Source organism: Felis catus, chromosome B3 (genome assembly GCF_018350175.1).
Source record: "Felis catus isolate Fca126 chromosome B3, F.catus_Fca126_mat1.0, whole genome shotgun sequence".
In the NCBI taxonomy this organism is placed as follows: domain Eukaryota; kingdom Metazoa; phylum Chordata; class Mammalia; order Carnivora; family Felidae; genus Felis; species Felis catus.
In genome coordinates, this window is record NC_058373.1 from 121,095,633 (window position 1) to 121,122,929 (window position 27,297).

A 27,297-nucleotide genomic window follows, 5' to 3' on the forward strand; every position below is an offset into this window, starting at 1 on the left:
TGCTGTGTGCATTAGGCCCCTTTTCTCTGGGAAGGTAGACACAGTGAGCCACACCTGCCCTCAGGGAACCACCAACCTCAAGGCGTGTTGCGTGAGTCATCTCCAAACAGGGCCCCTCGCTGCTCCCCCCAGAAAAGCTTTCACTGGCTTGTTCTGTGCCCAGAGGAAATGCTTCATCCTCAAATGTAATTGTGTCTGAGGAGGTGTCCTCTGCGACCAGGCGGGTCACGAAGCCCACGAGTGAGTCAGCGCATGCGGGCTGAGTTAATTAAATAAAGTGCAAGGGCTCGGGGGGCAGCTGGAGTCTAGAGTGGCCTGGCCGCCGGGCACGAGATGACTCCCATCAGGAAAGGGGTCCGGTGTGGGCCAGAGCTTCTGGCTGGGGCCTGCTGGGCTCCAAAGGATACAGGAGAGGCCGTGGTCATGAGAGGGGTGGTCTGGGTCTATGCAGGTAGGTGGGAACAAGAAGGGAGCTCCCCAAATTAGCTCAACACTTTGGCTTAATGTTGGCTCTTTCCACTTTCCTTTGGATTCTGTATACAGTATTCACAAACCATCGAGAGTTTTCTATGACTTCTCTGTGCCCAGTGAGATGGACTGGCATGGCGGCCAGGGGGTAATTCTCTTAGATTGCTATTCCCCCAGGAAGGCCTGCCCTCATGATGGGTGCCCAAGATGTCCAGAGCCTAGAGTGGTGCCCAGCACATGGTAGGCACTGAACTGACAGCTTTGAATGAATGACTGAGGTTCAGACTCCCCAGGTGGGTTTATCCTGGCTACTAATAGCTGAGTGGGCAGCAGGAGAAGAAAAGAAGAAGTGAGTTGTGGAAAGAGAAAGAGGGAGATGGGCCTACTGAAATGTAGATCCACAAAGGCAGGACTTCGGTCTGTTTTCTCCCTGCTGGGTCCCCGGCACCTAGAACAACACCTGGCTCAGAGGGATGCCCATTAATGGTTTGTTAAATGATGAGGGGATGGAAGAAAAAGAAAGGGAGGGAGAGAGGATCGAAGCAACTGGGGCAGGCCTAATGAAAACCAGGGAGGTTCAGTGAGAGCAGTGCTCTTCTCCATCCTGCCCTCCCTTTCTCACCCATTTCATGGGGAAGATAAATATTCTCTTAGTGATACCGGAGGTTTCTTTGCTTCCTCCACACCCTTCCTGCCACCTACCAGCCTGCTCCAGTTTCTGAAATATCCACTCCAAAAGAGGTTTCCGCCAAGAGCTGTCTCCAGTCCCAGACGGGACATCTAAATGGAATTTCTGCTTCTTTCCCTCCTTCAGAAACTGGGCCGGACAATCCAGAAGGAATCTTGGCTTCTCCCCGAAGGCCTGTCCGCTCTCAAGCCAGCTAGGGCTGTGGATGGGGCAGGCCACGTGCCCAGCTTCCTTTGATTGTGCGGGAAGGCTGTGGGCTAGACCCAGGGCTAATTCAGAATAGCCCTGCCCTCTGCAAAGTTCGCTGTCTTCCTGGAGAGACAGGGGATCTGCATAGGAAAGCCTGAGTGCCCAGAAGAATTCCAGTGAGCTGAAGCCGTTACAGAGAGGCTTTCAAGGCTGCCCGGGAGATTCAAAGTGAGCACTGCAGGGTCCCCAACCTCCCAGCATATTACAAGCCAAGCGCCATATGTATCCACAGCTTCACAGTGAAGGACTGGGCCATTCCTCAGTTTCCAGTTTTGGCCCGGTGTGCATTTCCAAACTAGAATATCCTAAGCCAAGTGAGTCAATATTCTGCCTTCCAGAATGAGCCCTCAGAGGAAATAGGCATGATGGCAGGTGTATCGAGGCACTTTGTGGGGTGACTGTTGCTGCGAGGGACCGGGCCATGCCTGACTCCCCACGGGGCTGATGCCCTCTGTCTGCCACTGTGGTGGGCCACCTGAACACAGCTGGACGGACTAGCATGATGCTGCCTCTCCCTCCGCCCCTCCCCTCTCCAGGAACCCACGAGCAGTACATCAGCCACACGGAGCTTTGGCAGTGCTGAGTGAGGCTGGCAGAGGGAAGCTGACAGGTGAGGTACGGGGGCCCGGGCACACCTGCCTGCTGGCTGCCCTGCCGCTGCCAACTGGATGCACCTTTGTCATCCTGCCTGGGAACCAGGGGCTAGTTCAGACAGGTAGAGGACAGCGATGCTGAGACCACGGGCTTGGGATGGATGTCACTGTGGCCAGTGAGCTTTGTGCCAGGGCACGGTCACAGCAGTCCCCCTGGCCGTGACCAGTGTGGGGATCGGGCGAGAGAAACAGTAGGTGGACAGGCCAGGTTCATCCCCATTAATGGGAAAAAAATGAAAGTTAATGATGGTAGTTTTCCTGGGGCGGCTGTAACAAAGTACCACACACACTGGGTGGCTTATAATGACAGAAGCTTCTTGTCTCAAAGTTCTGGAGCCTAGAATCCCGATATCAGGGTACCCACAGGACGATGCTCTCTCTGAAACCTGTAGGGGAGAATCCTTCCTTGCTTCTTCCTACCTTCTGATGGTGGATGGTGGTCCTTGGAGCTCCGTGGCTCACAGAGGCAGCTCCTTAATTTCTGCTTCCATTGTCACATGACGTTCTCCGCACGCACGGGTGTGCGTTCTGTTCCTATGAGGAGCTAGTGACAGTGGATTAGGGCCCACCCTACTCTAATATGACAGCATCTTAACTTGATTGCATCTGCAAACACCATAGTTCCAAATGAGGTCACGTTCACAGGTACTAGGGGTTAAGCTTTCACGAATTTGGGGGTACACAATTCTACCCATAGCAACGACCGATGTCTTCTGGGTGGAGGTCAGGAATATTCTCTCATGTACGGAATGATATGCAAACAGTTGGTTTTCCCTTCTGTTCAGTACACATGGCTTCTTCTCATAAGCGACTGAGAGACAAGAATTGGGTTCATGTCAGCAGGGCGCTCCCTATAAACTGATCAAGAGTGTATGCTAAGAAAGGAAGGGTTTTGGTTTGTCCTGTTGACTGTTGAATCCCCAGCATCTAAGCCTGGCACAAAGGTTTGCTGAATGAATGAATGAATGAATGAATGAAAGAAAGGAAGAATGAATGAGTTTGGGGGTGGGAGCTCTAGAAGCTGTCAGGTTTTAACGATGTGACCCAAGGAAAATCACTTACCGCCCTGACTTTGTTTCCATACGTAAACTGGAAATCAGAATGGGCACGCATAATTCACACATTATTGGGACAATTGCATGAGAAACTATGTAATACATTAACTCAGTTCCTGGCACATAGCAAGTATTCAGTAAATGCTGATTAAATCAGAATCTGTCGGGGGCCGTGGTTTGGTCTTTGAGTTTTACAGCTGGAGTGATGCCAGCCTGCTGAGGGGAAATGTAGCTACACAACTTCTTTTCTGCAGGGAAGGCTTGAGCTGTTTTAACCAGGGATCTGCTCGTGAGAAAGTGATTAACCCGCAGGTGGAAGGAAGAGAACGGATCACTAGAGAGGGGTTATCTTATTGTGCTGGATGAAGGCACAGGTCCTGGGGCCCGTCCCTGGGGGTTCAAATTCCAGCTTTGGCTCTTGCCCGTTGTGCGGTCTCTGGGGCACTGAGGCTCAGTTTCTCCGACTGCAAAGTGGGGCGATAATAGCGTCTTCCAGGAGGGGTTTTCATGAGGATTGAATTACAGCGTGTGGTACATGCTGACAGATAGGTAAGTTTGGTATTATTAGGATCACTTTTGTGAGTCCTCTGCCCTGACTGCGCGGAGCTGGATCGTTGGAAAACCTACCCTTCGTGTTGCAGGCTGACTGCTGTGAACACCGATTCTCGCTCTACTTTCCGGGCCGCCCAGCGCGCACAGGGGGACGTGCACCCTGGTACCCGCGCCCCGAGGAGCTCCGCGCACTCCGAGATTCAGCGCGCCCTCTGGTGGCGCTCGGCCGAGACGCGGCTGCGCCGGGGGCCCCGTGGCCGGCAGGCCAACAGCGAGGGTCCCCCACTGTGCAGTCCCGCGGCCCCGACGCGCATCCCGATCCAAGGCGCCCTTGACTGTGGCATGCGGTCTATAGGAGAAGCTGTCTCTCTCTGCCACCTTTCTTGCGAGCGTGCTGCTGTCCCAGAGAGAGCAGGAGGACAGAGGGCACCGCCTCCTCTGGGGTGTCAGGGGCAGCCCTCCCGCGGCCAGCCCCAAGGAGGGAACAGGGCTGTGGAGCGGCTCTTTACGGACCACCCCCAGCTACTTTCTTCCTTAGCTTGATGCCGAAACCGACTGCGCAGCTCTAAGGGCCTGGTGTCCGCAAATTTGCCTGTTTTAAGGTTCACACCATATTATCTTGGGCTCACCAGTTCTTTCCAACTTCTGAGACTAGAGGATGAGGGTTCTGGCTGTGTCCATTCCTGCCAGGACCTATTCTGGCACCTTCAGCAGCAGTGGCAGCTCTAACGTTATCTAGCACTAAGCCAGGGCCAGATGCGATTCTAAGTGCTTGACGTGCACACCTCTTTTTGCTCCGACAGCAGTAGGACCTATGAGGAAACTGAGGCTCAGGTTAGTGACTTGTGCAAGACCACGCAGAGTGGGGCACACGGTCAGACCCAGACTGAGCTCTGTGGTCTTGCTCGCCTGTCCTTGTATATGTGTACCCTGACCTCCCCGTCTAGGATGCCCTTCCTCATGCCCAGGACATCTGCTTGGCAGACTCTTCTGTGAGCTCCTCCCTGCCTCTCTGTGACCTCCAGGACCCCACTCCCACCCCGTCTCTCCATGTGCCTGTCACCCATGGTACCTGGTTAGCCTCCACTGCTAGGCTGTGGAGTTGCTGACAGCTGGGGCCACTTGCTAGCTGTCTCTGCTGTCCCCCTGCCTAGCACGGTGCCAGGCACGCTCCCTGCTCACTGGACGGAGCCAGGCTCAAGCAGCAGCTGCCTTTTTCCAGGGACATCTCTGACCGTTGCCTTCTGAAATGGGTAGGAAAAGTACATCAGTCCCATCGTAGAGGTGGAAATGCCAAGGTCAGGGGGGTAAAAGCTTCCTCCAGCTCCACGGAGTGAGCCAAACAGATGTCCTTACACAGTCCCTTGTTCTGTGCTCGGCTGCTCAGGCTAGAGACTTGTGAGGGACACCCCACAAGTGACCCTGGGGTCACTGGGATGGAGGAGTAGGGGTGTTTGTGCAGAGAGGTCCTGGACTCTATCTGCACAGGCCATGGAGGAGAGAATTGGAAATCAACATTGCTTTTCTCCTCCAGGGTCTCCCCTTGAAAGACCTCATCCCGGGGTGCATTTTCCTCCCGGGTGTATCTCCTTTCCAGGCAGCTTTCTCTGCAGTCGGCACAGTGGACACCCTACCCAGGGCAGCCGGGGGCCTAGAACGCACAGTGTCTGCCCTCACCCCTTTTTCCTTAATGACTACAGTGCTTGTCTCGCCCCCCACTCCCACCCGGGGGGTTCCCAGCCTTCAGGGTCCAGTGCAAGCCTTCCATTCCCCTTCTGCTCCACCTCCGCCGCACTCCACTGGGCCAGGTCACTGAGCGCTCGCGTCTGCATCCCTGTGGAGCACCGCCAGCATTTCCCAGGCCAGCCCACTTTCTCCTGTGATAGTGGGCTCTTAAGGGGAACCATCAGGTCTCCTGTGCTGTCCGCCTCTCCCTCAGTGGCCCGTGCAATGGTGGGCACTAGTTGATGCTCAAGAGGGGGCAGTTACTTAGCCTCTCTGAGCCTCAGTCTCCCCCTCTGTAAAATGGGGATAATATATGCGCATGTGGGAGACTGTACCTCAGAGTACCTAGCACAGGGTGGAGCACCCAGGAGGCAGTTGCTCAGTGATAGTTCCAAATCTTGCCTGTCGACACAGGCCGCCTCAGCCCCCGACTTCCTGCTCTGACCTGGAATGACCCGTGGTGGGTAGCACGCATGCTCTCTCCCTCCTCCCCAGACCCAGGTGACTGGTGTTCCGAGGTCCAAGGCCTTCTCCTCTGTAGTGCCCCTCCCCCACCTCGGGGGACCGGCGGCGAGGAGCAGGGGCCTCAGTGGGCTCCAGCAAGGCAGAGGTTGGTGCCCCGCTGGAGCCCTGAGGAGCTGGACGTAGACGTCGTGGGCGTGGCTGTCATTGACTTGATCTGTTGCAGGGCCCCTTCTCACCTTCTCCACAGGCAGGTCCTTTAACGCAGGAGCAGAGGGGTTGGGGACGGGGCCGGCATTCCTGACCGGGCGCTCGCTGTGTTTGTGAGCAATGGCACGAGGGCGAGAGCAGACCCTTGTTGCACCTGGCTGTGTCTTCAAGCCACAGCACTGGTTCCACAGTGCGCGCGGGGGCAGGTTTACTGAATGTGATTTCCCAAGTGTTTTCCTGCAGTAACTCACTTAATCTTCACTGTAACCCTATGGGCTATGTACAGTGTTCCCCACCGTTTACAGATAAAGAAACGGAGAGAAGCTAGCTCTGGAAGCTGTGGCCTCTACCGCTGCTGTCCTGTCCCCAGGATGACAGGCCAACATTTTCATATAAACCCCGCAGCCTGATTTCTTCCAGTCCCAGCCTGCCTTTCTGGCCCCTGTCCAAGTGGGCCCGTCAGTCTCACGTGGCCCATGTGAGTGCTCCCACCTCAGACCTCCCAGCTCTGAGCTCACTGCTCAGAGCACTGCCCACCTTTCTTTCTTTTTTTCTTTTTTTAAAACTTTTTAAAAATGTTTATTTAAGAGAGAGAGACAGAGCTCGAGAGGGGGAGGGACAGAGAGAAACAGAGACAGAGAATCAGAGCAGGCTCCAGGCTCTGAGCTGTCAGCATAGAGCCTGATGTGGGGCTCAAACTCAGGAGCCGTGAGATCCTGACCTGAGCCGAAGTCAGACGCTCAACCGACTGAGCCCCCCAGGCACTTTGCCACTGCCTGCCTTTCTAGGGGGAAAGGAGATAGAGGTGGGGCTGGAGAACAAGCAGCACTTGGACAAGTACCCGCTCCGGTCCTGCCCCATGCCTGGGGACCCGGACTCTTTCTGTGGCTTCGGACTCTGTCTTACTCTTGTCCACCTTTATGCTCCCTCACTGCATTCCTCCGCCATGATTTCCGTCTCTCCTGAGGACACGAGAGGGCTTTGGTGAGCCTTTGGATGGCCACTAAGAGCTTCTTAAGGGGGTCTCCAGGGAAGGTTTACACTCTACTTGAACCACCCCACCCGGGGGGAGAGTTGTCCTGACTCCCAGCTCCCGCCCACACCCACACCGCAGCCGAGCTCATGGGGCTAAGTTACCAGCATTCTCCACTCCTACCCAGTGTCGCCAGAAGTATTTTTCTGAGCTCACAGGAGGACGGGAGAGAAGAGTCTATATTCATAATTCTCAGATGCTGGGAAAACTCAGAAATGTACAAAGTATTATCAATATGTGATGGGATATGCATTTAAAAAAAACAGTGTAAATAATAAAATGTTCAGGGCCTTTGACTCAGTGACTTCACTTCCAAGAGCTGATTCTAAGATCATTCCAGAGAGAAAGAAGGAAGCATGAGGTCCAAGGAGGTTCACTGCAGAAGTGAAAAATGAGAAGCAGCCTAAATATGGGGACGTAGTGAAATCAGTCGATGCTCTGGTGCAGTGATGTGATGGGGGGTCATTTTCAATGATGGTCATGAAGAGAATTAACAACATGGAACACGTGTATGTTATAACTACATAAGCATATGTGTGTCCAAAACTACATAAAATATATGTGTACAAGGGCATGAGGACAATTAAAATAATTTCGGTGACAGTGAGGTGATTAGGAATTTCTCCTTTAAAATAATTTTCCTTGGAGCACCTGGGTGACTCAGTGGGTTGAGTGTCTGACTCTTGAATTCAGTTCGGGTCCTGATCCCTGGGTCAACGGATTGAGCCCTGCATCGGGACCACACACTGGGTGTGGAGCCTGCTTAAGATTCTCTCCCTGCACCCCCCCCCCCACCCCAGTGTGCGCGCTCTCTCTCTAAAATAAAAAAGATAGGGGCGCCCGGATGGCTCAGTCAGTTGAGCGTCCGGCTTCAGCTCAGGTCATGATCTCACAGTTTGTGCGTTCGAGCCCCACATTGGGCTCTGTGCTCACAGCTCGGAGCCTGGAGCCTGCCTCAGATTCTGTGTCTCCCTCTCTCTCTGCCCCTCCCCTGCTCATGCTCTATCTCTCTCTCTCCTTCGAAAATAAATTTAAAAAAATTAAAAAAATTAAATAGAAAAGATAATAATAATTTTCCTTGTTTAAAATACTCCTACAATTAAAAAAAAAGAAATGCATGGGGGCAGGGATAGTGACCAGAAGGGGGACACTGAGTGCTGGCATTGTTCATTGTCTTGATCTGGGTACTGGGTACATAGATGTGTTCATTTGATGAAAATTCAGTGAACTGTACCCTTAGATATGTGAACATTTCTGTTTGTGTACTTCAATGAAAAATTGAAAAAGAAAAAAAAATGAGATCTTAAAAACAGAAAAGTGATCACCATGTCTTCACTGTGAACTGTAGCCTTTATTAGTAAAGGTCTTTTCTTTAAAAAAAAATGTTTAACGTTTTATTTATTATTGAGGGACAGACACAGAGTGTGAGTGGGGGAGGGGCAGAGAGAGAGGGAGATACAGAATCCAAAGCAGGCTCCAGGCTCCGAGCTGTCAGCACAGAGCCTGACGTGGGGCTCGAACCCATGAACTGTGAGATCATGACCTGAGCCGAAGTTGGAGGCTTAACCGACTGAGCCACCCAGGCACCTCCAGTGAAGGTCGTTTTTGTCCCTAAAATGTACTCTTATTAAAAATTAGTAATGACTATTTTCAAAAGTCCTTTTGTCTGGGCTTGTTTGAAGCTGAAGACGTGGTCTGCAAGAAGGTAGACTTAAGAACTTAAAATACTTAATGTTCGGGAAGCCTTGAACGTAGTGGTTTCCAAACCTGTGCCTGCATCCACATCTTCTGGGTGACTTGGCCACGTGTTCAAGTACAGATTGCTGGGCCCCACCAGGTGGGCCCAAGACTTAGCATTTTTAACAAATTCCCAGGCGATGCCAATGCTGTTGATCTTTGGGACCCGCTTTGAGAACCGCTGCTCTGAAATAACCCTCTAGAATCCCACGCATGATGGTAGGGTAGGACCACTGCCGATGAATCTCAAGGCATATTCTTCCTTCTGCAAAACCAAAACAGGTGCTAGGTCTTGCTGATAACAGTCCTATCATCCAAGAAGATGGAAGTGTCTGTGACCGTCTGGCACCCTGCTCTGTGCGGAATGGATTGACTTTGGCCCTGTTGATGCCTTCCAAAAACCATAACCGAAGCTGGTATTGGTATTGCCAGGTGTGAAAGGGACATAGAGGCAAAATTACTCAAGCGTGGGGAATGTACAAAGCAAAACTCTTGGCATCATACCTATAAACACAAGCGAGTGTTTTGTTTTTAGAGGTGGAAAAGCAATAAACATTTATTGAGCAATTACTCCGGGCCAGGCACTATACTGAGAGCTTTATACACCTTGCCTCGGCTCATCCTCAGAACCACCCTCTGAGGGCCCGGTGCCATCATCATCTCCATGGCCCAGAGACTCAGAGAGTTAAGTCTGTAAAGTCTACTCATACACGGAGGAATCAGGATGGAAGGACCGCTCTAGGCCTGTGGCCCCGTCCAGCCAGAGCCAGTGGACACACAGTCACTTCCTCCTGGAACCGCCTGCAGAAGTGGCCAGGGAAGGAGGGAGGCCAGGGCTGTCTGCGTGAGCAGACCAGGGAGAGGATGGCTTCTGTGGGAAGACACAGGGGAGGAGGCAGGCTTGGGGGAAGGTAGGCATGAGAAGGGAGGAGGAGGAAATAATGTGCAGGGAAAAGATCCAGGAAGCAAGGCAACCTGGGCTGGATATGCCGGTACCCCCGAGGGTAAGAAATGGCGCTCACAGAAGCAGAAGCCCCAAAGGCTCACTTGTGTGCAGGTCCTGTCCTCAGGAGTGGCCTGATCCACGGCCATCAGAGCTCCACCTCTCCTTATTTTTGACTTTCTACAAGGGACGTTATAGAAAAAAACAAAGTGGCCCAAAGCGCCCCTGAGGCAGCTGGGAGGCTGGCTTTTGGCCACCTGAGGGTGCTGCCACAGTGTCTGAGCCTCTGGGTGGCACGCATGCGCACCTGCCAGAGGTTGCTCTTCCTCCCTTCCCTGGGGGAGCGGGCCCTGCCGGCAGCTTGTACCCCCGTTGCACCCTCCGTCCCATCGCGCTGCTCTGCCTTTGGGCCCTGGTGTGAAGGCGGCAGTCTATCCTGTGCCGTACAGTAGGGCTCCTGCTGGAACCGTGGGATTTCCTTCCCGGACCTGCTTGCTTTCCACTCCTGCTCCCTCCCCACGACGCCAGGATGCCCCTTGTCTTTGCAGCAGACCCTGACCTGCTCAGCGGCAGACAGAGTGTCTGGAAGAAGAAAGCGGGAGCAGCTTTGGCCGTAGGAGGCTGGAAGCTCGGAAGATCATGAGAGCAAGAGAGGGTCCTGAGCAGCCTTGCAAACCTTTAACAGGGCACGGCCCTGCCTCTAGCAGAGTGTGCGTGGAGCATGTCTTGGGCGCTGACCGATCAGATTAACAACTCTTCCTTTCTTTCTCGTGGGCAGAGGTAGCAGTGTGGGGCGAGGGGTTGAGAGTCTCCCTTTCTCTTGAGCCTATCCCATCTTCTTAGTCAGGGCCCCTCCCCAAGCCTCCTGCTCTGCAGACTGCTTTATCGTGAGGCTCTATCATGTTAGTGGGCATCGAGTAGAACAAGACTTAACGGGTTATAACGTTGTGCTCCTGCTCTGTCCCCCTGAGACCGGGCATCTGCCTACCTTCTTGGGCTGTCCCACCTCAGACTCCAAGGACATGTTATTAATCTTCACTATCTTTTCATTCCACGAACTCCCCCCACGAAGAAGGGACCCAGGAGTGTCACGCAGAGGGTGGGTTGACTTTATTTATTTCCCCCTTGCGAGATGGAAGGCACTGTTCTGCCTCTGATTGTGAGCTAACAAGATCCATGGGGCAGTATGCAGCAAGGGCTTTGCAATGGCAAGGTGCCTGATGCACATACAGCTTGCACCCTGTTTGGGGGGGATGCCACCTGGCTCCTCCTGCAGAGGTTGGACAGGGAGCCTTCTCACACTATTGCTCATGGAATCGTGAAAGGACACTTTGAGAAGCCACCCCTGTGTTTTCATTACACTGCACATTCCTCCATTAGAGACGGTCCCAACACATTCCAGATGACCTGGCTGCCGGACAGGTGGGGTCAGAGCTCATATGCCTCTCTGCCTGGGCTGTTGCCTGATGCCATTCCAGGTGGCTGCATTGAAAGGTCCCCTGAGATGAGAGGCTGGGCTGTAAAAATGACCTCAAGGTGGTCGGCTTCCTCTCTGCCACAGCAGTGAGGTGAGGTGAGGTGAGCTCGGCTGTGGGAGATTAAAGAGCCCTTATATCTCTATGACTTTGAAAAGGTTCTTTGGGGGAAGAAGTAATCAGTGTTTGTATTTTCACATAGTGATGACTCTTCCTCCACGATTAAGAAATGGGTGTGGGGCACCTGGGTGGCTCCGTCGGTTAAGTGTCTGACTCTTGATCTCAGCTCAGCTCAGGTCTTCATCTCAGGGTCGTGAGTTCAAGCCCCATGTTGGGCTCCACACTGGGCGTGGAGCCTATTTAAAAAAAAGAAAGAAAGAAATGGGAGTAATATGCACACTTCTGAGGGCTGTTGGGTAACACCGGGTGTTATTAACAGGTGTGTAGAAGGGAGGGTTTCCAAGGGTAGAATGAGCCTGAGGCTCCGAGAGTGACAGTTCTTCTAAGTCCTGTTGAAGAACTCAGATCCCAGTGAGGTGTTAGAGATCAGCATGAGATTCCATGTTTGAATTGTAACAAAGACTCAAAGCACACCCAAGGGCATCTCTAGTGGGTGGTCTTGACTGCGGCCTTGACCCTAATGTTGCACGAGCACCTGCAGCTCACCATGACGGGCCAGGAGTTCAGCACTTGGGTTATGTGGTTGGGGAGCTAATGATGAGGTGGGCAGAAGGTGGCTGGGCTCTAAGGAGCTATGCTCCAGTTATGACTGAGAAGGTGCTGTTCCACATCCTCGGGGGGTTGGAGATAAGACGGGACAGAGAGGGGGCAGGCAAATAGGACGTATATGGGCTGTCATAGTGAACAGAGTCAGCCACCGGCTAATGCCTCAGTTGTACTCTGCTCCCGGAGGCTGAGGGTAATGTGGACGATGGATGTGTTACAGGGAAGATCGCTGTGAGGAGCAGACCTCCTTTTAGGAAGGGATGGAGTGGAACCAGTGTCTGCCGACCAAATACTATGTGCAAAGTGCTGTATACACACTGCCCTGCGACAAACCATTGTAAAGATTTGAGGAAGCCCGGACAGGGGGGGAAACATGTCCCAGAATCCTAAAGCTAATGACGGGCAGAGTGAGGATTTGAGCTGGACTTCTCTTCCTTACTCTGGGAGTCCTTCCCAACTGTTTCCCTCAGATACTTGCGACAGGAAACGTTTCCCCGGAGGCACTCTCCCATCAGCACACAGAGTCCTCCTTGTAACTCACAAAGCATTAGTTTGTGTCTTGATTCACCCCTAATGCGCCCACTCAAGAAAGCATGTCCCGTGCAAGTGAGCGAAAGTCACATCATGAAGTGCTACATGAGAAAGAATTGGAGCTCACGAATGTTGGGACTTTACCAATGTTAGTATTCCTAGCAGCTGTCTTCACACTTGATAGGAAATACACCTGTGTACATCACGATGCTGAGAACCACCACGCAGCCCTGCCCGTGATGATGAGTTTGGTCCTCGCTCGCAAGGGCACCGCAAGGCCAGCCACCTACATGGGGCTGGCCTCATTCTGAATAGCAAAGGACATTGATGCGAAAAGCTGGAGTGTTTGGGCACACTGCTCCTTTTTTAACCATGGCTTCTTCTAACATGGCCTCCTGGCCTCCAAATAGGTGCTGTCCAGAAAACCCTCACAGGTGTGCATGTTACTGCCGTTTCTTAATCTTGGAAGGCTGGTCAAGTTGTTTGCGTCGATGCTGTTTAGAGAACACTGATTTTAACGTTTATTTATTTTTGAGACAGAGAGAGACAGAGCATGAATGGGGGAGGGGCAGAGAGAGAGGGAGACACAGAATCGGAAGCAGGCTCCAGGCTCTGAGCCATCAGCCCAGAGCCCGACGCGGGGCTCGAACTCGCGGACCGCGAGATCGTGACCTGAGCCGAAGTCGGACGCTTAACCGACTGAGCCACCCAGGCGCCCCGAGAACACTGATTTTAGACATATCCTTTTTACTTTCAAAGTGTGCTCCAGGGGAGCCTAGGGATTCTATAGAGGTAGCTTGTGGACTCCCTGGGGGGTGTGGGTGAAGGACCCACTTGCCTAAACCAGAAAAGCTACTCTTTTCTGTTTCATATAACAAAGTTCTACGTACAGTTCCACCGAAAGAAAGACTCTTCAGGGCTCTTTTTTTTTAAGCTTGAAAACCACTGCTTTAGAATGATGTTTCTGTGATCCCGTAAGTAAAAAGCATGCCTGCTTGTGGGTGAGTCTCTCCAGTGGACCACTTGGTTGGCTGCCACTGAGGAGTTGTTAAGGAACCAAATCTCTGGAAAGACCCATCCTCTGGCCCATCCTTTGATACTGAGGCGAGAAATGAGTCTCCCTTGGTTGAATGGCTAGGATAGCTAAGATCCAAGGAACGAAAGGAAATGTGTATTTGTTGATGTTGGAAGAGACAGGGAAAGAAAACCACCTGTTCCATCTCTCCGTGGCCTTTCAAACCACCAGGAACAGGGAGGGGAAGGCAAACAAGGGAATTAGATCTCCTTCGTTTAGTAGGGAGTTTATTCTACCTCCAGATTTCTTGGGTGTGTCTGCAGAAATCACTGAAGTGCATCCAGCTGGTTTCAAAATTGCTTCCCATTTGAACCTGTCCCAACCAGGCAAATTGTCCCTAATGAGGAAATTTTGCTTGGCAGTAGATTGTCTTCCTTTTCGTCACCTCCTCCTTCTTCCGGCTGCCGTTCACCTTCTCTAAGCCATAGAAAGTTACAATTTCCTCTTTGGCATCACCCCACAAGATCAGTTGGTTTCTCCCCCAACGGTACCCTCCTTCTCACATTCTCCCCCTCCAGTGCTGAGAACACACTCATTCTGATTTGAAAGAACTTCTCTGTTAGGAACGAACATGTCTTGCTCAATAGACGAGCGTGGGGATGGGTCTGGCCCATACTGACTTTCCAGGGGCTATGTTCCTAAAGTCCTCTTACAAATCAGTTGATTGGACCTAAGCACATATTTTCCAGTGACCCGTTGCACTTAGGTTCCTGGGCTAGCCCAAGAGGGCCTCTTCTTTTGTCATAGGATGCAGTGTTGGTATGGACTCCATTAAGGTGACATGGAATGGCCAGAGAGCACAGGTTTCAGGGCGAGCCAGAATTGGGTTCAAATCTCAGCTTGTCTTCTGGCCTTTCTTACCCTCAGAACTTCAATTTTCTCTTCAACAGCGAAAATGAGAGGGATGGTACTCACCACAGGTATAAAGCAGGCCCTGTGTGAGGGCTAAGTGGCAGAACAACACTAAGTGCCCTGCCTGGCGTGGGTGCCCAGGAAGTGTACTTCCCTACCACCCTTTCCAACTCTCGCCGTTGAGTCTGAAGACTCATACTACAGTTGGTATTCTCCACTGAACAATGGAGGGGGGGAGAAAATAAAAATGATACGATACTGGTGAGGGAGCAAGACAGAGGATCGACCAGGGAATGATGAACAAGAAATAGGGTTTCTGTCTTCATTGCTGGGGTTTGATAAAAGGCAGACTTATTCAACTGGAGGGGAATGGAGTGGATGGGAGTTTGGTGAAGATGCCAAGGGGATTTGGGGGCTCGGATTCTCATTGGTCTGTTTGGAGATGAGGTCCTTTAAACATATCTTAAGGAAATGTAGACATTTTCCTTTGTCTGTTTCTCAGGACCACCAGCCCAGCTGGGGGTGGGCCAAGACAAGGGACCAAGCAAAAGGAGGGATGGTGGGCAGACCTTGAATATTTGATACCCAGACCCAGGTCTTCTGTGCAACAAAATTATACTTAGTATAATCATGGAATAGTTAATAGTCAACATTATTTTCCTGATTTGTTGATTAACTTAAAAGCCATCCATAACACTACAGAACAAAGAGTAAATTTCTACATTAAAGATATGATGTAGGAGCACCTGGGTGGCTCAGTCAGTTGAGTGTCTGACTTTGATTTTGGCTCAGGTCATGGTCCCAGGGTCATGAGATCGAGCCCCATGTTGGGCTCTGCACTGGGCATCATTAAGATTCTCTTTCTCTGTCTCTTTCTCTCTCTCTCTCCCTCTGCCCCTCTCCCCTCTTGCACTCACTTTCTTTCTAAAAAAAAATCTATTACAAGTCTTTATTAAAAAAAGAGATCATGCAAACTTTGAAACTTTTCACGTGGGAACTGTTATTGAACTAACAAATATCACAGCTCAGAGTCCTGCCCCTTCCATTGCTTTAAATTTTAAATGCAAATGAAAACTCCAAGAGGTCACATAGAAGAACAAGACTGAAGCACCTCAAGTGCCTTCTCCATCTTTAGAATCTCTGTGCTGTCACTGTTTATTTTAAATCCACCAACTGAACACAGGATCTACATAGCACCCCAGGGACTCGGACACACTGCACCTTACCTGAGCGTGAACAATTCCGCACCGCTAGGAATCCACTCTTGAGACCCCCCTGCAGCTAAGTAGAGCTAAATTAGTGCGTGTGTGGCTGACTTTGTAATTCCCAGGCGGGATGCAATTTGTATTAAAGAATAGGTCATGAAACCATGCTAATTTGGAATTTACGTATGTTATTCAAATTCAACAGCAATCACAACTCAGACCAACAGGAAATTTTCTTGGGGAGAAAATATTTTATCACTGATTACTTTGACTCACTGGAGTAAGGTGGTAACACAAAGCCGTGTTCAGTCAGCTTTATTACTGTGTTTCTGTCTGTACAGGTGATGACCCTCTTACTGTTTGCATCCATGGTGGCCAATTGCCACCATCCCTCTCACCATCCACTCAGACACTGTGGTTCTGATTCAGCACCACCAGGCTTGGCAGAGACCATTGCTAACCCCACAGCCATTCCTGCTTCCTCTTCTAACAGAAGTGGATTCGTTTGTCATTGAACACTAATGTAACTCAGGAAAAGTGAGCCTCCCCTCAGCTTCAGGGAGTCCATGTATTTGAAAGCAATCACGGTGATCCATTTCTCCTCTGAGAGTGATTGGTTTGGGGTGAGCATATGACTGGATTCTGGCCAAGAGATGTGAGGATAAGTCCGCCAGGATAGGGTTGGGGAATTCTTAGGAGAGATCTTCCTCTGGATTAAAATTAAATCCAAATCAACATGAAAAACAAACTAAAAACATAAAGATTGAACACACACACACACACACACACACACACACACACACACACACAACTAAAGAACACTTTCCCCAGCGGAAGCACACATATATACACACCCTTCCTGGATTGGAACACAGCTGGGCGAGAAAGTGATACGGACGCCCCAGGAACCATCCTTTAACTGCGAGGGGGCAAGGTGAAGGGAAAGCCGGTATGCTAAAGATGGCAGGCCAAAAAAGGTGAAACCACCTGCCCCTGGAATCTTGCTGTGTAGACCCCTCCTCCTAAAGCCACTAGACTCTCCTGGTGCTGGGAGCCAAAAGTACTTTAGAGTTAGGGGTGTGCATGAGGGGAGAGGATGGTCACCTGAGGAAGTAGCTGAGCTCAGTATGAAGAAAACCGGAGGAGGGAGAACAAAATATGTACTGGGCTTCCCAGGTATGGAGGGAGTAGAACGGAAGGCGAATGGGGAAGGAGAAGGAAGTTCCAGATGATACCATGGATCTGAACACTTTGGCTGCTGCATGGGAACCATAGCGTCTGAGTGGATGTGAGTGGGTGGGTGGGGCGGGGTCCATGTGGGCCTTTGTAAAACAGTGAGTCTGTAACGTGGGTAGTGAAGAGCCACGGTAATCCATTGATCCTTGTACCCATCATGCTCCCCCTCCTCTAACCAAGGAAGGGGGTAGTAGATAATAAAACAGTTTCAATTGAGAGAAAGTGGGTGACCCTAAACCATTTGCTGACTGTCTTTATCTTATAGCCCCAGTCCCCTTGGAAGCAGAGCCTGAGGCAAGCGTTAAGCTGCTGATACTTTCTTTGGGAGGTGTAAGCCCAGGGATAAAAAAGAGGAATTGGGGTGAGGACCGATGCCAAGCCGTGTGACATGATGTGCGGCCCCCATTTCCTACCCAGCCTCAAAGAGACTTAGTGTGCCGCTTGGCATGCGTGTCTTTTCTGGAAGGTTTATGCAAAGAATTACAGTATGAAACAGTGCACAGAGGGCAGGAAAAGGGAGGAAATCAGAGAGCTACCGTCCTGCACCTCTAGGGTGCATTATCCAGCCCCTTAGTAACCCAGGCCTCAGGCACTGGAAGTACAGGGGAGACACCTGAGTGGCTTCCTGACCAAGAGAGAGAAAAGGAGATGGTCAGAGGAGACTGAGACAATCCCTACAGTGTGTGTGTGTGTGTGTGTGTGTGTGTGTGTGAGAGAGAGAGAGAGAGAGAGAGAGAGAGAGAGAGAGAGAGAGAGAGAGACATGGTGTCTGGACCCAAGCATTTGTCCTGCACACAGGGACAACCCATCCCTTCCTGTCCCATGCTTGTCCCTCTCCTTACGGGGCCCAGGCACCCTCCAGGAGGCCTTCGACACCTTCTCCAGCCTTCTCCAAGTCCTTTCCACATCACCTTTCCAGTCTGCCTTCGAAGCAAGTCCCTCAGGGCTGAGCATAAAATTCCATCTGTGCTTCTAGTAAGGGAGAGTAAAGAGAAATTATTGCTGCTCCTTGCTCGGCTGGGTTTTGTAGAATTACCCCAAAGCAGTGTTTGTCATGCCATTGAGCTGGAGGCCCATGCTTAATGTGCTATCTGTTCTGACCCCAGATGTCTCTCTGCATCGCTGCCCTCCCGCCAGCTCTCCTGCGGGCTGGCTCACTCTAGGGTCACTGCTGACAAGTGTGTTACCGGTGTTTATCCATATTAAATCTTGTATCGTTGACTGCCTTTTACCCACTCCCGTAAACTCTATTTAGTTCTTTTGCAGTTTCCCTTCTTGCCTTGTCTTGTCCTTCTTGGGAAGGCAAACCCTGCTAAGTCAGGAATTCTACCAAAGCGTCACGTTCCCAACTGTTGATGAGAAATGAAAGTGTTAGAGATGGTCCTGCTACAAAGCTCGAGTCCTCCTCTGGAACTGGTACTGACCCGTTTGTAATTGCGTCGTTCAGAGCTGTGGGGAGTTCGCCAATGGGACGGGCGTCATTACAACATACATTTGTGCAGGTAGTGGTTGGGCCGTCCTTTTCTCATGGAAGGACATGGGTAAAAGCCCTCATCATCTCAATCATGTTTTATATAGGTAGAGCACTTTACAGTTTATTATACACCATGTATGTTTGATTTTTTTTCTCAAACCTAAAAGCATTGGCTGTTTTTTTTCTCCCCTCTCTGTAAAGCATTTTGTTAGAGCAAAAACAAAATGCATTTTATTCTGAAAAAATAATGAAATCAGAAGCTCCACCTTAATCGAGCCATTAGGAAATGAAAACATGGCTTGAATGTTCCCAGTTTTGAATTTGGTGTCATTAATGCTGGGGAGACCGGCTCAAGCCAACATGTTTTTTTGTTCCCACTTAATAACACTTTATGTGTGTGGTGCTTTAGAATTAATTTTCCAAAAGTTTCATGTGTCTTATGATTTCTCTAAGAGAATTACCTGTGAGAAGAGAAAAATGTACATGGCCCCTGGCTAGCTCAGTCGGTAGAGCCTGCGACTCTTGGTCTCAGGGTTGTGAGTTCAAGCCCCACACTGGGGATAGAGATTACATACAAACAAATAAAAAATAAAATAAATAAATAAATAAATAAATAAATAAATAAATAAATAAATAAATAAAAACGTACACACAGGCATAATTTGTGAATTTGCAAAGCAAACTGCTCATTCTTTCTGTGGCCCGTGTTGACCATGAGTTTTTTTTCAGTTAAAACTGTCATCAACCACAGTTTTCCTCTTCCCAGTGATGACACCTTAGAAACAAACTGTGTGTCCTACTATTCGAAACCGACTATGTTTTACACTTAAATTGACGCAGAAGTCACAAGAAATTGGATGATAAATTAATATGTGACACAGACGAAATAAGGTCAAAGTTCTTTGTTATAAGGAAAACCCCACAATCCACTGTAATAGAAAATATTTAATTAGATCGTTCGTTTAATCAATGGCTAGTTATTCAATGCCTCTTAGGTCCCAGGTACTATCAAGGCATATTCTTCTTCTCCCCTCCTCCGCCGCCTCCTCCTCCTCCTCCTCCTCCTCCTCTTCCTCCTCCTCCTCCTCCTCCTCCTCCTCCTCCTCCCCCACCCCACCCCAGAAATTTGGCAGAGGATAAAGCTATTACATTCCTGATGTGTTCCTATTCTGCTGCCCATTAGAAGGGAGAAAGATCTTTGTTTCTGTGGAGAGACGTATCTCACCTTCCTCATCTCACCAGCCCACCTGTTCACTGCAGTTGCCATCTTGCGTAGGACCTGCCGGAAGAAGGAATCTTTTTGATAGAGAACTTTAACATACTATTTAGCCGTGTTAGTGAGAATGGTATCTTGAGGCTCAGAAAAAAAAAACAAACAAACAACCACGGGAACTTTGAAGTATCTGGAAGCTATTCCAAGACCCCCAGTAGGGATTTCTGATAATGAAATGGATGGCGGTCGTAGGCGGGAACCCAAGCATTGACTCACTCAAGACGCCCCTTCATATTTTATCTTCGGTGTCATGGCGGCAGTGCTAATATACACGAGCCTTCTTGCCCCAATAATGGGCCATTACAGCTTCAGGAAAAGCCATCATGTTTCCGCAGCATTTATCTGTCAGCAGGAGACTATTATGGGAGCACAAACTCACATTGTATTAGCGTTATCAGTTAATTATGATCCGTGGGACATGTGCCAGCCAATGGGCTGACAGTCTGCTGACCACCACTCAGGAATATAACTCCACACCCCAAATTCAAGCATGTGAGAAGGGAAGGGACCCAAAGAGGTGTGTGGTTGGGGACATTTTCCCTGGCCAGGAGTCCATGGAGCCCTGGCCCGGTCAGTACTGTCCCCAGAGACGCACAAGTTAGGCTCACTGTCTAGGCCGGGCCCACCTTAGACCTCGTGGATGGTCAATGGATGCACTTCCTGGACTCGCCTCCCCCGGCCCTTACCCTGGGGTGGATCAGAAACAAGCTCGGACTGTGATTCAGACGGTTCCACGGAGTCCTCTCCTCCTTCCCGGGCTGTTGGTAAGAAGTGCTTATGCACCTTGTGTGTTTCCTAAGGCGTCATCCCGCCTGGAAATGCGGGTTCAGGGAATGTGAGGGTGAGGGACAGGGATGGAGTAACCCAAACAGTGTCCCCCATTCACTGGACTTAGGGAGCGTGTGGCAGACTCCAAAACCTCTTGTTGGCTCTTATCTTTTAGTGATGAAGCCATCAAGCCCTCTGCTCCCCCAGGGCCCACGCTGAGTTCACCAGCTCCTGCTAAGTTACCCTGCTTGAAGACGGGAAAAGCAGCCTCTTGTTGTGGGCTCAGAGCAGTGCAGCACAGGGAGGGGATTCAAGAACCCGAGAGATACTGCCGGCTGCTGCCTCACGTGTGCAGAGATGATGGGTGTCGGAGGGGGAGGGCTGCCGCAAGAACGGGAAGAGACACCCCAAGACTAGGCTCCACCAAAGGTGGGGATTTCCACCAGACTCGTGGCGGGGGTGCCATGCGGGGGTCAGCTGCAGAGATCATGGCAAGAGATCAAGGTCACTCAGGTGGCCTTTGGGCTCCAGGTGCAGGCATTCAGATGGCCCCTTTTCAGGACTTAGCCAGACTGGGATGGGTAAGAGTGGCTGGTCAGCGTGGATCCGTGTTCCACTTGGTGCCTTCTGTGCCTGGGGGAACACCGGTTTGAGGAACAGGGTGGGCCAGGCTGTGTCTGGGTACGTTTTCCTACTTAACCTGCCAGCTGGAGCATTTCTCATGGCAGGACAGCAGGTCAAGAAATTGGTGTCCCACCGATCAGTGCTTCCTTTTTCTCCCAGGAAACCGGGTGGGGAAGGGTGTGGACACATCTGCCTGGTCCCCACCACCTACCCGGCGGAGAAGTGTGTGTGGAAGGTGATGCCAGTGGCACTGTTCTGATTTGGCCTCATATTCCTTAGCAACGGGCTTGGACTCAGGGAAGGAGTAGGGAGAGAAAGTGAAGAGACCCGTGAACAAAGGTTTAGGAGTTGAATAAGTAGAAATCCAGGCACCAAAGACGGCATGCTTTGCCCGTTATTCACGGTGTGACCTTGTGTAGGTCACTTCTCCACACAGGGAAATGTCTGAGTTTCCTTATCTGTAAAGTCTGGTGGTGATTCTAAATGATTCTCCAAGTCCCTCTCAGCTGTACGGTTCTGTAAATGTAATAAATATCTATTTAGAGGAGTTTGTCACCAGAACTAAGTGAGCTGCTGTCTGTCCCCTTACACCATCCACAATTACTGTTTCTAATGCCTTCTGTCCCAGAGTCCCCTTTGGCTGACATGCCCATCTGGGGGCGCCAGGATTGGGATGCAAGGTAGCGAAGGGGTGGGTGGCTTAGACCTTGGTGCTAGGGATGGGTTACAAATTGCACCTGCTCTAGGTGAACGGTGCAAGAATGAAATGATAACTGGTTGAATGAATTTCAGGGTTGATGGAACCCAAGAGCCCTGCCCACTCATTCCACTTCCCCCTGCCCCCCACCTTTGTGTTCTGGAGGAGAGAGACCTTGATAAGGTCACATGGAGATGTCAGGAGCACATCCTGGAGTCTGCTGCACTCTCCAGCACTGCCATCTGTCCAGCTAGAGGCGTGGGACCAGACCCTGGCTTTGGGAGGAAATACCTTCCTCTGTGAGCTGGGTGAGGGCAGAGTGGAGAGAGGCTGGTCCCAGGAACAATGTAGGACCCACCACCAAGTTTGCCTGGAGAACCACAGGAAAAGCTGGACCTGCCAGGCTACATCAGGTCACCAGGGTGTCCTTGCTGGTCTACGGGCTCCCTGGCCTCACCTCAGGGCTGTAGGTGAGATGGCTGGACAGGCACGGGGAGGGGGGGGAGGAGAAGGAGAAGGAGGAAGCGGGGTCCCCAGGACCTCATTCCCTCCCTGGAGGGCAATCATCCAGTATCCAGAGAGAGGCCTTTAGCTACTTCCTTCTCATACCTTAGATGCAGACAGTGATTGTGCGTGGGCATTAGCCTCGCTTTTTCACCAACGAAACTCAGTATTTACCCTCTTTTGCCCCTGGTGGCTTTGAATCCACTGCCCGGGGCTGTGAAGTTGTCTTTCTTTTCATGTTCTACCAAGTGTGTTCTGTCTCCAGTTAAAATTGGTGTGCCCACACAGAGCAAGGAGCCACTGATCCCACACAACCTAACCCCCCTTCTGGGACAGCCAGCCTGTCCCTCAGCAGGCCCACCCCAAATTGCCATGCTTCGATTTGTTCAACAAAATATTTCTCAAGTAACTTCTCTGTATCAGGCACCATTACTCACTGGGGATTCTCTGGGAAACAAAAACAGACATGGTCCCTACCCTCATAGGGCTTATAATTTAGTGTGTGTGTGTGTGGGGGGTATTATACCAATATATATATAATTGCAAACTGAGTAGCAAAGGTTCTGGTGCGGCCCAGAAGGTGGGGAATTCTAGGTAGCAGGTGCAAAGACAGGGCAGTATGGCGCGGGATACGGAGGGGTACAGAGAGACACATAGGAGTCTGTCCTGTGAGGCTTCCTTGTGGGGCCAAGGGAAGGACCGGGACCGTGTGCATTTTCCAGTGAGCTCCCTGGCTGCCGGGCGCTTGGAAAAGGTATTTCAGGGGGCTGGAAAGGACACAGAGAAACCAGTCACTGAGGTCTTGGCAAGAGGTGGTCGTTGTGTAGAGGCCCTGGTTAAGGACAGAGGTTCTACACCCTGCTTCCGTCTCTAATACAACCAAGTACCGATGTGATTAAAAAAAAAATCCGGGGCTGCTGGGGGTTCTGCTGACAGAGCAGACATCTTCATCCATCTCTCCGCGAGATGCCTGCCTGAGCCCCGAGCCCGGAGAATCCCATGCGTTCCTCCACTTCAGCACATATGAAAAATCTCAGCTCTGTTTCCCAGCCTGCATGCGCTTACATTTATCCAAGTCAAGTATCATCTGTGGTCCCGCTGCCCATTCCCCGGGCCCTCCGGAGCGCCTGGCCCCTCCTGGGGTTTCTCACCACCTTCCCTGCTTTTACTCCTGAAGTGCTTGAATACTGCCTGCAGTTACACTCCATTTAGACCTTATTTGGATGATAAAATTATGTCTCCTCCCCCCCAAATTGTCTGCTGTAGAATATAGGAGAATAAGGTGGTGGTCTCTCCTGGGGGCTTCCCCCCCTTTTAAGTAATTCTATACCTATCCCCTCCCACACTCATTTGAATTCTCACATTATTATCTCTTTGTGGCTGGCACATCTCAAAAGATGAAAAGCCCGAGAAGAAGGATTGGGGCATGACTTATAGCTTGTTTTAGTACAGAGGCAGCCCGTAATATTCGGGTTCATGGATGGAGCAGCAGACAGGGATGCAGGTGTGTTCGTAGCTGGGGATTCAGGTGTGTATGCTGAAGCATCTACTTGCGTGCCTCGAAGTACCATGTGGCAGGTAAGTTGGTTGTTCTAACCACAATTGTGTTTTCCTAAGCAGGCAGGGATTTATTTGCTCCCGTCTGCGTCCCAGGTACATTTCTGAGAGTTGCCAATGAAGAGCATCATTTTGTACATCTAGAGAGCATTTTATAGATGCACACCCTGCATCTAGCCATATGAGAGCGGTTCAGAACCAACTGGCCCAGGTGATGAGAGCTGGGAAGGGAATCTGCTTCTCTCCTTCGTGCCTCACCTGCGGACCTGACCCTTTGCACTTTTGTGCACCAAACACAGGTCTTGAGGCTGTGAATTTCTAGGGCCTTGGCCTCTTCTGGGTGTGAGAGTGGAGCACTGTGACTCATTTTTAATTTGTAAAACAGACCCATTCTAAAAGGCTGAGCGAGGGTGGGGGCGGGGGGAGTTTGGCTAGGCCTGCCAGTTAAAGGATAGGATGCCGGTGGGGGGGATATATAAACAGCACATCTGTCAACCCCCCAATCCCACCAGCCAGTTGGACAATTTTTTTTTTTCTTTAATGGCCAGAGGACAGGCCTTGCCGCTCTACAGCTCAGTCCTCTCACTCCTCAGGAGGTGGGGACCTCGCCTGAGCATCTGATTTCCATTGAAGTCTCTCTGGCTCACCCCCCTCCCCCCACCCCAGCTCGATTCTGTCACTTTAAGTCCAGCCCCTGAGAGATAGCCAATAGGAGCCAAACCATACATCAGTCTCCCAGCCTTAAAGCTACAGTAGGGTTAGTGGGCTCCAAGTCTCTGGTGCCCGAGCCTCCTCCGCGGCTTCCCGTCCCCTCTGCCCGCTGGAGTGTGTGCACGAGTGGGAGCGCTGGGCTGTGCGCGCACGGCTCCCTGCCTCCCTCTCGCCCCGCCACGGCGCTTCCTCCCACTCTGCCTTCTCCCGCTCACTGTGCCCCTGCCCGGACTCGCACCTCGCCTGTGCCCTTCACTCGCTCTTCCGCGTGATTTCCCCGCCGCCTTTCTCTACCAACTGGGAATGCTAAAACGGGACTGATGGACGTGTCAGAACTCTGCATCCCGGACCCCCTCGGCTACCACAACCAGTAGGTGCTCTGTTTCTCGGTTGGTCGGTCGGTCGATCTGTCTGCCCTTCTGCCAGTCCGGCTGCCTCTGTCCTGGGTGTCGCAGTTCTTCTTCCAGGCATTTTTGAAGTGGCAGGAACCCCGGGGGCGCTTGGGGGACGTCGGAGGGGGAAAGCCGCACACTTCCTGGGTTTCCTTCTGGGGCGGGGGTAAACCGCCTCTAACTTTTCCCGCACCCCCTCTTCCAAACCCTTACTTTTAAGTAAGAGCAGCTCTTTCTCGCTCATTCTTTCTCGCTGATCTGCCCCCGCGGCGAGAAAATATTTGAGTTTCTGTGGATTAGGGAGGAGCAGCCCAGAACAGGTGCGGGAATGTCGCAAGGATGTTCTGGCCCGTCTGAGAAAGCCTCCCCGGGGGGCCCTTTGACTTTAAGATTTATTTCCGTACTGAAGAGCAGAAATGATCCCGGCAAGGGGGCGAAATCGAACGTGCCGCGCGGGTTCGGGAACTGCTGGCGCCCAGCGCTGCCTTGCCCGGCGGTCCCGGTGGGGCGCCCCGAGGGCGCGCACGGGGCGCGGTGGATCCGGGGCGCTCCAGCGGTGTGGGCGGCGCGGCCCCGGGCGCACTGCGTCCCGCACGCCCTGCGAGGGGGATCCCGCATCCCGCCAGGGGTGGGGACAGCCGGCCCGGGGGTGCCGCGGCGGAGGCAAAGTTGGTTCGCGGCTTTGCGGGAGGCTGCGGGCGATGGAACTGGCGGGCGCGATTTCCGTGCCCCGGGGCGGCTTCGCGCTCGCCTTTCGGGATCCCGGGGTTGTCCGAGCGGCGCGGGCGTGGGCAGCGGAGGGGGCTGCGGGACGGGACTCCCACTGGCCCCGGGCTTGGGCGGTGCGCCAAGCGCGCAGAGTGGGCAGGCGGGGACCTGATCCCCCGGTGCGGCGTGTCCGGCCCGGGTTCTCCGGGGTCCTGCTCTGGCCACCCGCGGTTTCCCTCCGAGGGCCCTCCGCGCACTTGCCCCCACCCGTTCGGTACCCGCCCGGCTCTCCCCTCCCGCGCCCCGCGTCCCGCCGCGCTCGCGGCTGGTGTCCCGGCGTCTACGTGTGGGCGCGCGCAGAGTGGTCCCTCGGAAGGCTTAAAAGAATAATAAAATGGAAACTCTGGGTTCTTCGCGGACCTGCTTAACTTGGTGCTCCTCTTCCTCTTTTTTCTCTGAAGCGAACTAAACTACCAAAGTCAGTGCCCGCTCCACCGTGCTTTCATTTTTGTACCCCATCCCGAGAACCGCGACATCCCTGAGATAAATACACTGGATAATGTGGGGTTCCAGGAAGTGTGCTTAGACCCCTCTTCGCTGCACAGACCGCCTCCACCCCCGGTGGACCACGCGGAAGAGAGGAGGCAACTTCACAGCAGTGTCTCCTGTCGATGACCAGACTGTCCCAGTCTCCACGCTGACCTTTTTGGTTCTAGTTTTAGGATTTCCCGGGGCAGTGGGTCCTTTAGGTGCCGCCAGAGTGTCGGAAGATGATTTGGGATGGGAGAGGCGAGCAGTCTTTAATTACAATGGATTCAGGTTTCCATCTGCTCGAAAAGTGTCTCTTCGTTCTCTTTAAAGGTTACACTGATCCCGGGTTATGAGGCCGGTGGGGTGAGGATGGGGGTAGTGCCCTAAGACGCTCCCTCCTAAAGCAGGTGGTGGGAGCCGTCAAAGAAACCTCTGGGTCGGTAAGTGAGGCTGTGAACAATGTTTGATGCTCGTGGGGCATTTCCTCACATAAAATTACCAAGTACGACAAATATTGGATCTTTAAATTATTTAGGCTCCCTCTCTTCAGAGGTGACTTCTTTAGCTGAGCTGGAAATATCTATGTATTTGTCCCTGGCTCGAGTCATAGCCAGTAAATATGAAAATTCGAACGGGGGAAGTACATCCTTTGATTACGTTGACCAGAAAAGCAAGGAGAAATGGAGGGTTTAGCAGCTGGGTAATTCATCGAGGTGACGGCAACCCTGGCTTGAGTTTGAGGAGAAATATGGGCAAAGAGGGAATGTCAGGGAAGCAGAAAGGGGGGATGAGGAAGCCGAGGTCCTGGGTGTCTGGGACGGGTTTGAAGTGGAAATCATTCATAAAGTAAGCCTGACAGTAGTTTGGGCTCCCTAGCCTTCCTGGTTTCTTTGCAAAGAATTCACTTCTCACTCCATGGGGCACCGGAAAAGCCAGAAACATACCCGGCAACTCCACTGAGGAACTAAGGATCCGTGTGAGATGCCATTTCTCAAAGCCCAGGACGTGCTTGCTGGGTGGCAGCCCGAGCATTGGGGAGCTGGCCCCGTGTACAGATGTGTGCCTCTGGGCGAGCGTTTGCATCTGCTGTGGTGCAGGGGCACGGAATTTCCAAGGTCGAGCTTGTGGAGGTCAGAGGCTGGAGTGTAGGGGAGGCATCTTTCTGACCTCAGGCCCCCCCCCC

At 51.8% G+C, this 27,297-nt stretch overlaps 1 protein-coding gene across 3 annotated transcripts in view; it reads left to right on the plus strand.

Annotated features, from left to right (window-relative positions):
* Nucleotides 1–27,297, plus strand: part of ESRRB (estrogen related receptor beta) — a 173,199-nt gene that overhangs the window by 36,674 nt on the left and 109,228 nt on the right. The window contains exon 1 of one of the 3 annotated variants that reach the window (XM_019833335.3): nucleotides 19,570–20,386. The exons of 1 other annotated variant lie outside the window; for it this stretch is intronic. Coding sequence is in view for 1 of the 2 variants with exons in the window: in XM_003987856.5 (XP_003987905.2) it covers nucleotides 24,804–24,853 (50 nt within the window). In the remaining variant the exon portion in view is untranslated. Of the gene's footprint in view, nucleotides 1–19,569; nucleotides 20,387–24,497; nucleotides 24,854–27,297 lie in introns of those variants that run through there. One more of the 3 variants, XM_003987856.5, reaches the window with a different exon arrangement.